This window comes from Rattus norvegicus, chromosome 5 (genome assembly GCF_036323735.1).
Source record: "Rattus norvegicus strain BN/NHsdMcwi chromosome 5, GRCr8, whole genome shotgun sequence".
Taxonomy (NCBI): domain Eukaryota; kingdom Metazoa; phylum Chordata; class Mammalia; order Rodentia; family Muridae; genus Rattus; species Rattus norvegicus.
This window is the reverse complement of record NC_086023.1, coordinates 124,727,455-124,743,009: the sequence shown is the minus strand read 5'-3', so window position 1 is coordinate 124,743,009 and position 15,555 is coordinate 124,727,455. Positions and strand designations below refer to the sequence as shown.

Below are 15,555 nucleotides of genomic sequence, written 5' to 3'. Positions count from 1 at the left end.
AATATACATAAATTTTCCCTTTCTCAGGCTCAGATTTTCTAAAAATATGCATGTGTAAAATACTCAAAAGAGAAAAGAATGCTTCCTTCTTTAAGACCCTTGGAGCAAACGACTTTTGATGAAGGCAGGAAATTCCATGGCAGCCATCAGTAAGGAGAGTTTTCCAGTGAACACTTACAGAGACTTCTCTGCCTCTTTAAGCTCCACACTACCTGCCTTTCCAAGTCATTCTAGGTTTCATCAATATGAATAAGGCAGAGCACTCCCGCTGACTAGGAACCACCAGGGAACCTTGATCTTTTCAGCTCAGAGCCAAGGAAACAGGTTGTTTCCTGGTGAGGCGAAATTTTACACCAGAAACCAGTTCCTCTTCGAATCCCTTGCTTGACCAGCTAGAAAGTTGTGGAACAAAACCAGGCTAAGCTGTTGTTCTCAAACGTGTTTATTTGTAACCGTTTTACATGGCGTGTTACAGAAATTAATGGAAAATTTCTAAAAATTTTGCTGTTCTGTTGAATGTATTGTACATAAAGTTAAAAATAATGTGTCCATATATGTTAACAAACTGTCATCTGAGGTAAAGTAGGTCTAGAAACGTACTGCAACAGTCATTTTCTCTTTCTCATCTTTATTAAAAAAATAGGTGTCAGAACACAGAAATTGAAAGGAACCAAACCCACTGAGTAAACATTTTCTTAAAAGAAGGTGCCCGGTACATTACATGATGGGGTTTCTGCAGACACTGGGATGGATACAAGTTACCAAAAAAGTCTGGTGGTATGTAAAGATCAAAGAGCTATGGGGAATGGGGACAGAATGACAGGTGGCGTTTCCCTGGTTTCAAAATTTAAAGTGACGAATTTAGTGCTAATAGAAGATGAGGAAGCAGGCATTGTACAAGTGAACCTTCCTATCGATCTAAGAGGAACTGTGCAGACTCCCCATGCTCTTTTGGTATTGATACCTCAGCTCCTGTTCAGACATGTCACTATAATCCCGGGAGAGGGGTACAGTGGTTCTGAATTTACCAAATGGTGCTTGGGAAGGAAAAAAGAAACAGTATTCTGCCAATGAAAATATAGGTGGCAGTTTAAAATCTTGACTCATTTGAATGTGTCGTCTGGGCATCTTCCTTAAGTTCCGATCCAGTTAGACTTCAGTCATGCTCAGTGAAGGATGGGATGCTCTAGCAGGCTGGGCTGTCACCCCCTGCTAGAAAACTGATTGTGGTTGGTACACCCGACAACAGCAACACCAGAGTTCACTTCGTGTCATGGTAACCCAAAGGAAGGGGATAAAGGTGTGACACTGATGGACAAACTCAGACAGCCACACTGAGGGAGGTGACAGCACCACCAGCCCCATGACACCATAGCCACTGAAGCTGTTTCCCGTGGCAACCGCTTATCTTGAGAACACTTCAGAGAAGCAGGACCGCTTTCAGGACAATTTGTGGCCATTATCCCTCCCCATTTCTGCTTTACACAAGAGGGTCACTTCATCACAGCATGGACCCATGTTTCTGGAGGAATCGTGTACAAACAGGTAGCAGCTTCAGAGGGCGATGGACAACCCTTCTTGTCTAGTTCTTGGGTAGCATTTCCACAGTAGGGTAGTAATTTCTAATGGACATATGGTTCATTTATCTGTTTGGGAAAATTATATTCCAGTGTGAAATGTGGAGTCTAAATGACGATAATCACTTTGACATTGTATTGCGATTTTTGTGTGAAGAGTTCACTCTACAATCACCTTCAAAATCATTTAAATTCCTATGGATAGGAAGAAGCCAAAGCATGCCGGCCCATTTCAACCAGTTATAGCAAGGGAAGTTTGGCTTCTCAAGTTTTAAAACTTAGTAAGAGTAATCACTTCCAGATCCAATTACATGATTCTTGTGGGTGTCCTTCTTAAACCACTGAATCCAACATGTAACTGCATAGGAGAGTCAGGAAAACGTATCTGACCTGTATAACAGTTCTCTATAGGGTAAAAATATATAGATTCTTTATGAAAGCTGTGTGCTAAACATAGGATTGAACACTAGAACTTTGTCCCATATGTGTAAAATCAGGAAGTAAAATCCTTCTGGTTCACATACAACCAGTCCCGTGACTTATGGGCGAGTAAGTGGGAGTGGAGAAGTGAGCGACTTCTCAAATCTGAAGGTCAAACCTTTCCCATGTGAGCTTCCTTTCTCTTCTGTTGGGTAGAGGGTGAAAACTCTCCAGAGAAACTGACTATGGAGCGGAGCCCCACCTCCTCCTGTTCTCGAGCTGCTATTGGCCCAGGGCTCCTGCCTGTGTCTGAACTCTAGCTTCCTCCCAGTCTTCCCAGAAACACGGCCGGCGCGGGAGTCCCACCTCATGTCCCTTGTACCTTATGCTCCATCTGCTACCTTCTCTACAGTGTAATGGCGTTATTAAAAAGCATCTTTACTGACATTTATATTTACAAAAAAAAAAAGGATCTTTTTCATTAGAACTCCTTAAAGCCATTTCCCTTAAATAGTTAAAGAGTTTAATGGTAAGGTTTTCCTTTTCAAGTTAGAAAATAAAAAAAAAAGTCCCATTTGAATTTTCTGATGTACAAAAAGAGATAGAGATGAACCATTTGACCACAGAATCAGTTTGTTACATGGAATATTTATGTTACCATTAGAAAGTTGGTTTCTAAGATCCAAAACCTCATTACCAGAATTGTACCAGAATTATTTGGCAAATGACTTTTCTTTGAAAATGGCGCATGGAAAAGACACTTGTCTGCATAGTATCACAGCAGCGAAGTATCAGAAAAATAAAGACATCATTTTATTGTACTCAAGAGTTCAGAATTTCTGAGGAAACCGGATGCATTTTCCATATTTCTCATCAATGGGATTTGATGTCCTTTGCTACCCCCAGAATGAAGGTTCTATCCAAAAGCCTTCTTTCTTCACCAGGATGCAGGACAACTAAAGAGTTGTTTTGGCAACATTCTTGATCATATGGAATCACCAACCACTTAATTGCTTTGCGATTTCAAGTTCATTCACTTCGTAAGAGGCTTTCCCTTCCCCATTTAGATTTCTTCACCCATTTCTAAAAAAGTCAAAAGCAATACAAAAATTTGTACACCCATTAATTCTCAAACATGACAAAGAAAGGACAGGGGAAACAGGATGGCAGACCAGGCCCTGTGGAGAGACGCCACGCACGCACGTCGCCACAGCCGGAAGGCATATGGAGGATGACACTGTGGTCACAGAGGATCCCTTGCTTTGGCCTAAAATAAGTCCGTGCCAACCTTGTCGTAATTCTCTGATGCCTGCCACTCCAATCTGTGGTCTCTACAGTAGTCAACAGGTAGCAAAAGGAAAACACAGTAACGGTTTCAAATCCAGGGGTGTCTTAGACCTGGATGAGAGAGCTCAAGGTATTTGTTGGTTAAGCGTTGGCTTGACTGGTGATTAATGTTGGGTTCTGTTTGTTCAGGTACATTTTTGGGGTGTTGTGTTTTGGTTTGTTTGTTTGTTTGTTTATTTTGTTTTGTGCTGCCATAGGTATCTGCCATTGGTTGCCAAAAAACACTCTGTTCCCTCTTCGGGCGATTTCACTGGGCGATTGTTGAGTTTTTTCTGTGGGATGAGGTGAAGTGAGAGCCCAAGAGAGCCTGTTGCACTGTGGATTCCCATGTCAGTCATGAAGCACCCACCATGAGCTCGCATTGATGCTATTTCTTAGGTCTGTTGATCTGCGCATAGAGAGGCTCTGGCTCCTGAGGACAGAGACACAACAGTCAGGCCTGCCTTGCTAGCAACAGGCTTGTGAGACAGTTTTAGGAAGGAGCGATTGAGAGTGAAAACAGAAAGGTGACAGCTCACGATGGATGACCTTGGGTTATTCTTTTTCTCATTGTCTCCTCATGGTGCTTACTATTTTGACGACAATTTTAACATCCCTAAGAACACAACGAGGTTTTGTTGTTTTTTGTTGTTTCTGTTTCTCTCTCTCTCTCTCTCTCTCTCTCTCTCTCTCTCTCTCTCTCTGTGTGTGTGTGTGTGTGTTGATGCTGTTTTTGTGTATGTGCATATGTGTGCATGCAGTGGACACCCAAAGTCAACCTTGAGTGTTGTGTTTTTGAGATGGGGTTTCTCCTTGGTCTGGAACTTACCAGGTAGACCAAATTGGCTGGCCGGAGAGCCTCAGAGATCCACCCATCTCTACTCCCCAGCTCTGGGGTTATAGGCATGTGTCACCATGCTTGGGTTTTGATGTGGTGCTGGGGATCAAACTTACACTTGTATGGCACAATTGACAGGCTGAGCCATTGCCTCAGTTCCTTGAGGTGCTTCTATCCTTGGTTTTGAAGCTGATTCCCTGATAGGATTATAGCACGGTATAATAGAGCGAGCTTTTGTGCTGCAAGTGGCAAGACACTTATCTTTTCTGAGCCTCAGTTTCTCCAACCACACCATGGGAATAGTATTGTTTAATCCTACAAAGTTCTCAAGGTAAGTAGCGATAATTCACAGACAGTATTTAGCATAACACTATGTAGTGCTGAAGGGAAGGGGAAGAGAAAGAGAGAGAGAGAGAGAGAGAGAGAGAGAGAGAGAGAGAGAGAGAGAGAGAGAGGCAGTCCTCCCATCAACAGAAAGCTTAGAGTTTGTGAAGCACCTTCAGGTCTTACCTTCATCTACCTAACAGCCCTGGAAGCAGCTTATACTCCTTCTGGTCTCACAGGCAGAGAATAAGATGCTATGAGACGCTCAGCTCTAAATGGGGAGCCTCCATGACAGCCCCTCCTCCCAAAGCTCAGGGATCCTCTCAGAAGTGGGGGGGGGAGGGAGAAAGATCTAAGAGCCAGAGGTGGTGGGGGACTACAATAAAGCAGTATTTCCAGGACACAACAGGCAGTTGCACATAGGAACTCACACTGGTTGTGGCAGCGTACACAAGACTTGCGCAAGCTCAAGCCAGACGAAATACCAGCATGGAGCAGGGACGTGGCTGTGCAGTCTCACCCCCTAGCTGTGGAGATATTAGCAAGTGATGGCTGCTGGGAGAGAAAGAGTCAGCATTTTCCAAGGATGTAGTCCCCCAAGAGGCTACCCAAGCTCCAGTAGATGGTCCTGCATCCAGGCACATAGTGGCATTGCTGAGTGGACTTAGTAGGTTAAAAACAACAAAAACAAAAGCAAAAAACCAAAGCCCAAACCATGAAGGAGGGGACAATGGTGAGGTGGACAGGAGAGGAACTAGGATTGGAGTGAATGAGGGAGGGCTGAACTTGATCAAAACACGTCGTTATTTGTGTGCAAAATTCTCAAAGAATAAAAACACAACACTCAAAACCATAAGTTGAGAGGTTGTGAGGTCAAGTGCTCTCCCCTCCCTGTGAGCTAGCACACTGTTTGCTCCATGGGGAAACATGGCCTAGAAGATAATGTCTGAACGATGCCCAGCCCATCAGTTTGTAGATGAGGGATCTGCAGAGCAGCACAGAGTGTTTCGGGGTTTCCCCAGTGTGACGGATGTGACTACTGAGTAATCATGCTGGAGTGTAAGCCAGGACTGCACTACCAGAAGCAGTGTGCTCTCCTCCAGGACTGGCTATAGATAGAGAAGCTCTCTCAGGAGAAGGAACTCAAGTCCTTCTAGCCACTCTGCTCTGTTACACAGCACAAAAGTTTGTGCCCGACCCACAGATTCACCCCGCTGAAGGAGACAGAGAACTAAGTAAATATAATCTGTTGAAATGCCTGACTACAGAAAGGGCCTCCTCCTCCCCCTTTCCTATTGAGTGCTAACTGCTGCTTCCCCTGACTTTTACACATAGTAGGTCCTCACTGTGGGGAAAAGGGTGTGTGTGTGTTTGGAGAATTAGTGTGTGACTATGCCAAGATAGCTTTGATATTTTGATCTCTGTCTTCAGCACACTTCAATTCGGCTTTACTCTCCTAAACTGGAATTCGTCAAAATCTGTAGCAGGATGATCTGTTAAGCCCTAATCCATGTCTTTCCATTATCTGAATTACTGTGAATATCTGCTGTTAGACTAGATAGAGACTTTGTGCTCTGGGCCTCCTCAACCCCCCGTGAATGTACACATGCATGTGTATGCGTGTTTTCTAGGCAGGAGGCACACCGAGTAAACAAGAATGGGATAGGAAACGATGGAGAGGAAACGTTTTCCATCACCCGTTCGTTTACCTCAATGCTCCTGGGTGGACTTCCTCACTCACCCAATTCCTTCTGGTTCCCTAAGAAGTCAGCCTGCCTTGATCTCACCCTGCAATTTGCTCTATTCCAATTTTGGAAACTAATTTATCCAACTGAGAATGACACCTAAAAACAGAAGACGACAGCAGGCTCAGACAGGGTAATTAATGCCGCGCTGCGTTAACTTTCTGCTGCGGAGATAAATATTCACACGGCTTCTGCTTGCTGATATCCAGCTTCAAATGCCCATCCCAACAGTGGTAACAACTGCAGTCAGCTCTCAATTATCCCCACTAATGAAGGGGAGCAGTGGTGTGGAAAACCTCAAGCAGCAGATAATCCCAAAGTCTGACACTGTGATGCATTATCCATTTGGCAATAGCTTTACCTTTCTCGTTACAGAATCGTAGACAGTAGGAGCTGGAGGGGAGCTAAGAAATCATTTGACCCAGAAATTTCTAACCTGGTTCTGGCAAGGTCATGATGGAGACCTCAAGCTATTTTCTGTGTTCTAGAAAGTCTAAAGAGTTGCCATAATTCAGGGATTCTATCTTCTCAGTTAGCTGGGACTAAGGTTTGCCCGAAAAGGAGGACCTGTTGGGAGATATTTGAAGCTTGGTTCTTCTTTGATATAGTTGAGAGAACTTGGGCAAATGAAAGGGTCCTAAGATATCATGGTTGCATGAACGTGTGATAAAAACTGTGTTGCAGATGGGACAATCAAAGGTCAGAGGCCAAGTCATCTGCCTCTTGTCATGCAGTCACTAAGTCAGGATGCTGCTGAAAGCCGGGTCCTTGATCCTGCTGGGGTACAGCGCAGTTGCTCAGTCTGAATTGAGTCTCAGTGCAGTCCCCAGCAAGTCTAGAATTTTAGCAAGTATCTGTTTCTTTTTTGTCAAATTTGGGAAGTGGGAATAAAAACAAACAAAAAACCAAAACCCAAACAACCGAATTAAGTGGCATCAGCAGTCTTTAAATATATTTTGGTAGCAGTAGGAGTGGGGCACCATGACCGCTCCTGTTGAGTGACTCTAGAAACACTGGGTGCGATCTCTGTCATGGGCAAGCAACTTAGTCAGTTCTGGAAGCTGCCTGGCTTTGTGCATCTCCACTCATTATGCCTTGTCTTTGCTACTTTCTGTTCACAACAGCAGAGAAGCTACAAGGGTCTTTGCAGTCAACACACCTACACAGCTCAGCCCCCTGACTTCCGGTCTACAAGGGTAGCATATTCTTGCGTCCACCACTCAAATGGCCAAACACCATGTTGATATCTTCATGCCTACCCTGATTTCACCTTTGACTTCCAGAGGTGCATCCTGCATCCTACTGGCTTCTCTATTTGATTGTGTCTTGAGCACCTCAAGTCCCAGAGTACACTTCCTTACTTCTTGCTCCAGCTTGCTACTCAGTGCTCTACAACAACAATGGGCACAACTTGATTTCACATTTCAGATTCTAGCTCAGTTCCTCTTCTGCATCCCCCATGTCCCTTTGGTCTCATCTCCAGCCAATTTCATCTTTTGAATACCTCTTGCGTCTCCCTGTCCATTCCAATAGACGCTGCCCTTAGCCAGACTTTGGTACTTTCTACCACCGCAATGGATTTCCATTTGGACACATCAGAGAATGTCTCTCCATGACCGTCTGGGGAAGTGGAACTGTTCACTTCAAAAGCTGAGGCTACTTGTGTCTCACTTGTACATTCAAATCTGATCTCTTTGTCTTCAACACCCTTCAATTTGGCTTCAGTCTCCTAAGATTGGATTTTTCAAAGTCTATAGATTTGAATGATGAACAAATACATTATTTCTAATGTTCTGTTGTTCAGTTCTATTTTAAAAGGGAATGATGCTAAGGTTTGTGGTGTGTGATTGTAAGCCTAGAACTAGGATGGTGAGGCAGAAGGAATGTGAGGGTGGGGCCAATCTAAGCTACGCTGTTCAGTAAAAAGAAAAAACAATGTGGAAGAGTGATAGTAATACCAAATTCGTGTATTCTGCTTCGAGACTTTCCAAACTACCTCCCATGTGTGTGGGGGTGAAAGTCTAGACATGTATGTATAGGTCTGCGTGGAAGTCAAGGATCAGTCTTGGGTGCGGCTCTTTCTGAGCCACACATCTTAGTGTTTGGGATGGGTCTATCACTGGGACTTGGACTTCCATGATTAGGCTAGTAGCTGGCCATCCAGCCCAGGGACCCCTTTGTTCTCACCTCTTAGCACTAGGTCTAATAATGCCTGGCATTATATGTGGGTGCTGGGAATCATGTGGAGCACTGGATCACTAAGTGATCTCCCCAAACCGTAAAGTATTTTCATACTTATCACTGGACAACTGGAATGCCTGACCAGGGCACTCCTGTATGACGGGTGTTTCTTCAAGTGAGGGGAGACATGCTTGCCTACAGCCACGTGATTTGCAGACTCATTCAGACTCTGGCCCTTTGTTTTCTTTCTTTCCTTCATTAAAAACAGACAAACCAAAAGCTAAAGACCAAACACTCACCCTCCCAAAGCATGAGAAGCTCATCTTTCTTTCTCCCTGAACACTAGGAATCAATCAGGCAATACTTTATACACTCTGGGTTCCCACTACAGAGATCAGTATTAAAAAAGTGACAGCGACTTATTATTTATGGCAGTATCTATTGTTACAAAGGGAGACAGACCAAACGATTCCTATTGTTACAGATGCTACTTTGACTTGACAGGTGGGAAAGTCTGATAGGCAGTTTATTTACTTAGCCATTTAACCAAATAAATGTTTTCATTTTTCTTTCATCCCTTCAAAGGCTAACATTTTGCCCTTAAAATTGCTCCAGCAACACATCAGTGAAGTACAAATTACCTGCCATCCCCACACCAGCCATTATAATATTATTTTGGTTCTCTCTCTCTCTTTCTCACTCTCTCTTTTTTTCTTTTTGCCCCTGTTGACTCAGTCTTTAAAAGACATATGATTCTCCCAGATGGAAAGGTAAGGGGAAGAAAGTGAAATAATTGAAGATATTTTCCTTTATTGCTAAAACAGAAACATTTGGTATAGGCCCCAAAGCTTCCACCTGTGGGGATTGAGTCTGTTTGTTTTCTTGTATTCTGGGGCTGTATGGCTTTAACTTATCAACAGATGTCCTCCCTGCTTACTCAAAACTGGGTGGCTATTTCTATTAAAAAACAGCTGGAGATAGTGGCTGCAAGAGTGATAAGAAAGGATAGGGACTTTGCTTTCCAACTCCGTGACAGCAGAAGGGAAATAAAGCCACAACACAACTATCTCCGCATGGAATCATTTTTCCAAGTGTCCGCAAAAGCACTAAGAAATTACAGCCAGGAAATTTCCAGTTGGTTCTGTGGGTAACGGTGATGGAGGCAGAGAGATCGCATTCGGCTTGTGCTATTTTCACACTGATGGAGGGACACAAAGACTCACAGGAGCTTCCTCTGTGCTCACCATAGGGGATCTATCTGCAAGGTGGGCTTTAACTCCACTGCACAGCTTCTGATATGGAATTGTAAAATGGCCAGGATGAACGCCTGCTTCATCAAAAATTAAAATCTAGCTCCCCTCAAAGCTGAGAGGGTCCTAATGCGATATATATAGGAACCCAAGATTGCGTTTTCTGTGTGTGTGTGTGTGTGTGTGTGTGTGTGTGGCGCGTTTGGAGGGGATTGAGGGGTAGTCTATGAGTCTCCAACAGAAGTCATAATTATGAGACAGGGTTTGTCATAGGGATACTGGAAAGGCCTTACCTCTCTCCCTCTGCTTTAATTTATTATGGGGCATATCAAAATTTACCTAAAGGCAAAAAGTATCAAGCAAACCCTCCTAGTCATTGACTTTATTTAACATGTGGCTAAATGTATAAAATCTAAGAATATAGAGCACCAACATATATTGAAGTTCATACCACATTGATTATGGTGGTAAAGGTGGTGATGAGGGCAACAGGGATGCTAGAGTTGCGATGTTGGTGGGTGTGCTGAGGAAGGTGGTGGTGCTGGGGTGAAGACAGTGGTTATGATGGTGGATGACTGCAGTAATGGTAGTGGTGCTGATGCTGATATGTACTGCTAGTGATATGGAGATGAAGAAGGTGGCAGCCACAGTGGTAATGGCAATATTAGTGATGGTGGCAGTGGCGGTGGCAGTGATGGTGACTGTGATGATTGTTGTGGTGATGATGGTGATAGTGGGGGCGGTATGTGGGAGTCCTGATGACAAGGGTGTTGGAGGTGATAATGATGGTAGCTATCAGATACTCCATGTGCCAGACACTGTATTGAGAACTCCATATATATCACCTCATGGCTTCATCCAACTTTCCTGTAAGATGGGCATTATTTTTAACCTCTATTTTCAAGTCTCCTGATCAAGGTGACATGGTCAAGAAGGATGAATCCAGGTTATGAGCTCTGACAACAGAAACTCTCAAACCAGACTAAGTTTTAAGGTGAATTCGCATGGTCTGACTTTATGCCACAGACTAGACTTAGAACATATCAGCTAATACCAAGGATACTATAACCTCTTCTAATGAAAAAGAATCAACATTCATAAAAGAGTGTCTCTTGCCCAGGACTTCCCACTTTTACGTGGCTAGGATTTGAACTGAGGTTCCAAATCTGGAGTTCTTGCTACATCAACATACAATGACCATGTATAACCCAGCTATGGGCTGAGGCGCCAGAAGGACCATCAAGTGTGGAATAAAGCAAGGCCTCATGAAACAGTTCAACTTGTGTAAGTGCTTCAAAGCCAGACAAGCTCATGAAGCAGAGTTTGAGGCACTGACCCACCAATGGAGTAAGCCATCTTGGTGTCCAACAAGCTCTTCAATTCTAGGATGATGTTTGCTGACATTGTGATGAGTGGATCTTTTCACTGCTAGTTCATTTATCAAACGTTCTAAAGTGAATTTGAACCATGAAGTACAATATACACCTGAGGTGAAAACCTCCTGGAAATCGCCTCAAGTAATCTCTTGAGAATTCCTACCCTTTTGCATTGAGTGTGCCTTTAAGAGACCAGTTCCCAATACAGTTGTGAAAGATTTACTTTTCCAATGTGTGTTTGTGGTTTTGTATAGTATTATATTTTACAGAAATAAGATGTGACAAGTTATAGTATGCTAAATTTCTTAATCCTAAAATCTATTAACAGAATGTACTTTTGAATCCCTGTGTTAGCTTTCAGTAACTGTCAAAAGGACCTATGTGTGGACCATGACTGGCGTAGTCATAGAAGCCAGTTCTAAGCAGTGAACACTGTTAACCATTTTAATGGCAATGGTGTTGTTCAGAACTAGGAACGTTTGAGTAAAGAACTTTGAGTCTGGCCTGGCAGTCCTACATGTTTATGGAAAACCAGGAAGATACCTAAAACTTGGAAACATTTGTCAAAGCTGGCCCAAGACATTACATCTGTGCAACCAAAGTATCCTGTCCCCCGAGAAGGCAAGCTTCATCAGCTCCTCTTTACTTTGATCAAATCAGGTGGATTGAAAGTCGAGTTCCAAACACCACTTCTAGCAGTGTAAGGATGCCTCTCTCCAATAGCTGACAGAATCTGAAGTGATATGGTGGCAAGTCAAGATGCAGCACAGGTGCGGAGCCTCCAGAGTGGCAGTTCCATGTCCTTGGGTGTCACTGACACACTGAAGGAGGTATAGAACCCTTCCTGGATAGATGGTTTGGGCTACAGTGACCTTAAATCTCGATCAATCTTATTTCAAGCATGGCTCGGTTTTGTTTCATAGTGTGGCTTCTCAGTGTTTGATTGGTGACCTCTTTGATCTGCGGCATGTAGACAAATGCAGTGACATTTTGGTTAAAAGAATAAAGCATCAGGACTTCATTTCACTGAGAAATTATCGTGCGTGTGAGTATGTGTGTGTGTATGTTTGTGAAAGAGAGTTTGGGTAAGAGTGTGTTTGTGTGTAAAAGAGACAGTATGCATGTGTGTATGTGTGTGAGGGAGAAAGAATGACAGAGTGTATGTGTGTTTCTGTGTGTGTGTGTGTGAGAGAGAGATAGAGAGAGAGAGAGATACAGAGAGAGACAGGGAGAGACAGAGAGAGAAAGAGAGAGAGAGAAGGGAGGAGGGAGGGATGGACAGAGAGAGAAAATGAGAGACAGACAGACAGAGAGAGAATTATGTGCCTACTCCAGAGGGCCAATGTTTCTAAAAACTCAATCCCCATTAGGTACTGTTGACTGGACCTCATCCTGTCACTGTCACCAGTCACCAACTCAGAATGCATTATTAAGTAATAGAACTATTCACCATGTTCCCTCCAACCCTACATTTTGGTGTATGTCAAAGGTCATTCATCCATGAGAAAAAGCAAAGTGCAAAATAGAAAGGAGGCAACAAGAGATTATACAAACACTGATAACTGGTGAGATGGCTCAGGCAAGGAGAAGGGGTATCAATATTGGCAATACAGTAACAGGCATGAAAAAAAAAACGGTGCAAGCATTAGGAGCAATCACAGACATGGGGAGCTGATGTGGATACTGTAAAAGTGCACAGTCAAGGAGACAAAGCACAAACACTGGGGTAGGACAACAGTGGTAAGAGCAAGCAGGAGGGACAACCTTGTAGGTGAAGGAGATAAAAAGGACAGATACCTACCCAGACCTGCGCTATCTAGCTACCGTCTTGTGGACTTATATTATCACCACTGGGCTCACCACTGGGCTCCCCAAATGGATCACTGGTGGAGGAGGCCTGTGATCCATCAGGCTAGAACACAAGAAGATAACACTTTTTTTTCTCTCTTCAACAACTGAAAATATAAGGCAACTAAGATTATATTCATGCGGCATATGCAACCAATTATTTTACAGGAGGCTGACGCTTTTGCCAGAGGACGCCACCTCCCAGAGGTGAGAGCTCCTAAGAACTTAGCAAAAGGTCATTGTTTCCGGTGGTTACACTCTCCTGTGGCTCTTCAAGCCTCGCTCAGAGCTGGCATTCTCTTTTATGTTGGTGCTCTTATTGTCTGTGGGCGAATTTTAATTGTAAGGAAAGGCAGAGCTATCGGAAGGTGACTTACAGCTTCTTGTTCTTCACTCTTGCTGGGACTTTCAAAGCCTTCTTCAAAGATGTCATCTGCGGTCGGATCACTGACGTGGGAAGCTGATGATTTGGATGGAGAGCTCTGCCTAGGGGCCGGGGTTGGAGCTACAGAGAGATGATACCGAGAGAGGCAATGAGGTAAACATGCATTGAAGCCACAACCACTTAGATCCCGTAGAGATACCTGAGGTCTCCTTATCCTTGCGTCAAGTCTTCCCACTTCCCATCTCAAGCCAAATCTGAGCATCTAAATTCCTCCTATGATTCAGGAATGCCAGTCCTCGGCCCCTACTGGAGAACCACTGAGTTAGGAGCTCCAAACAACTCCTACAGTGCTTCTGACGCACAAGCAAGCTGCAGACTGCTGGGCATGGCTGAGTCTCTTCTCTTCTCTGAAGGCATAATTTTGAATTACTTTTGCAGCTTAGATACTGTTAGGAAATTTAAGGACAATATCCCTCAAACTTGTAGAACTCCTCCAAGATAGAGGTTACCTAAGTTTTACAGAAAAGGTGGAGATTTCTAATACTTTCATGGCAACAGCTAAACCAGACTTTATGTCCTTGTGCACACCCAGTGTTTAATAGACATAGCTGGCGTTGGAAGAGACGATAAGCTTGTTGCAAAGAATATGCATTTGCTGCCATGACCCCCCTCTGTCTTCCTCTCCTTATTTGTTCCTGAGATTTCTAACACATGTGACTATTGGATGTTCTTTTTGTAATGATTAACCTTGCATAGGAAATTCTGGTCACTGGCTTAGTACCAAGGCAGGACTTGTTTGAGTAGGTGAGTGGCATTGCCATTGGTAAGGCTTCCCCATTACTCTGTTTCTGAGCTTAGCAAATGTCAGGTATTTTATCAGCCAATGAGTAATTGCAAACGTTCCTGCTGACCTTTAACCCGGTGGATGCTATCTGCAGTTCCTTGGCCATTTACAGCATGGAATGAGGCTAACCCTGGCTACCCTCTTTCCCTTCATTATGCTCCCGACACAAATAACTAGATGTAGTAGTGTACACGTCCTTCAGATATTGAGCAGCCAAAGCCCAGAGGGACATGGGGGGCATCATTCACAGCAACACAGGTATGGGTATGAGCTATGGGATGTGGCCCAGATATATCTAACACTATGGAGTCTTTTCTGTTAGAGGTGTTTTCGTTTTATGTTTTGCTTTTTTGTTTGTTTGTTTGTTTGTTTTTGTTCATCTCATTTCTCAGTCCCATTTCGAATGAACGTTGTCAGGGAAGAGTATGAGAGGATTGACTTTACTCGTGTTATTGAAAATAAAAGATTGTGTATTTCTGGTTGTTTTGAGAATTGGTTTCAGAGCAAAATAGCTACACTAGGTATAATGCCATATAAAGATGCCTCGCTGAGTGGGTAATATTAGCTTTGCTGGGTTCTGAATTGTGTTTGAAGTGGCTTATTGCTTACAAGATGCTGAGAACCCTTGACTCTCCTAACAGTGTACTGCTCACCGTTCCCGAGTGCAACCAGCAGAAGCACAGCTAGAGGTTCTGTACCCATGTGTCTCAGGTGTAACAAGGTCCTACAGGCAGGACACCAAGATTCCAAGCCTGTGCTCTCTCAAGGTGGGTGGGTGGGGGTCATTTCACCCAGAGGGAACATGTGCCAATGTCTGGAGTTATTGTTGTCTGTCATGATTACAAGAAAAGTATGAAGACGCTGTTTGCCTCTGGTGGGTAGATCATAGGGTGCTGCTAAGTAAGAATTGTCTGTCCTCAAATGTCAACCATGACACAGTGGCAAACCCTTGCTCTCAAACACAGTTTAAGTTACAAGGCCTTTTGGGCAGCTAGTTTCATCCTCTTTAACATTTCCTAATATCTGCATGTGTTGGGGCCTCCTGCTAGCATTCTGAGAAGTGTGCGGATGGTGACAAGATAGTCCCGGTCCTCAAATAACTTCCTTGTTTGTAGGCAGCCCATGGCTCATTGAAAATGAGACCTGCGTTTTAAAAAGACTCTTGTTCATTTATGCATGACTGTTATTTCTCCGGCATTTCATTTTTTATTCATTATTCTTCATTGAAACCCCATGGATTAGAATTAATAGAAATGCCTTGGCTAGGTGGCACCCATGGCCTGAGTGCAAGGCCTTCATTTTCAGAATAACATTCTGAGCCAGGCTGAATGACACAATCTAATTGTATTCACATTAAATTTTTTTTTTGACAATTCATGGTATTGGCCATCCAGTGATCCATATCACCAGTGACAGTAATGAAAACGGCAAAGTCATTGTA

At 43.6% G+C, this 15,555-nt stretch overlaps 1 protein-coding gene across 14 annotated transcripts in view; it reads right to left on the bottom strand.

Annotated features, from left to right (window-relative positions):
• Positions 1 to 424: 424 nt before the first annotated feature.
• The window catches only part of Dab1 (DAB adaptor protein 1), a 1,121,076-nt gene continuing 1,105,945 nt past the window's right edge, over positions 425 to 15,555 (bottom strand). For 8 of the 14 annotated variants that reach the window (XM_039109335.2, XM_017593175.3, XM_017593177.3 and 5 more), the window contains 3 exons: positions 13,263 to 13,390; positions 12,839 to 12,949; positions 3,526 to 3,756 (listed from right to left, as the gene is read on the bottom strand). In XM_039109335.2, coding sequence (XP_038965263.1) covers positions 12,854 to 12,949; positions 13,263 to 13,390 — 224 coding nt within the window. In that variant the 3' untranslated portion in view covers positions 3,526 to 3,756; positions 12,839 to 12,853. Of the gene's footprint in view, positions 3,757 to 12,838; positions 12,950 to 13,262; positions 13,391 to 15,555 lie in introns of all 14 variants that reach the window. The other 6 variants (XM_039109333.2, XM_063287212.1, XM_063287213.1 and 3 more) reach the window with 2 other exon arrangements.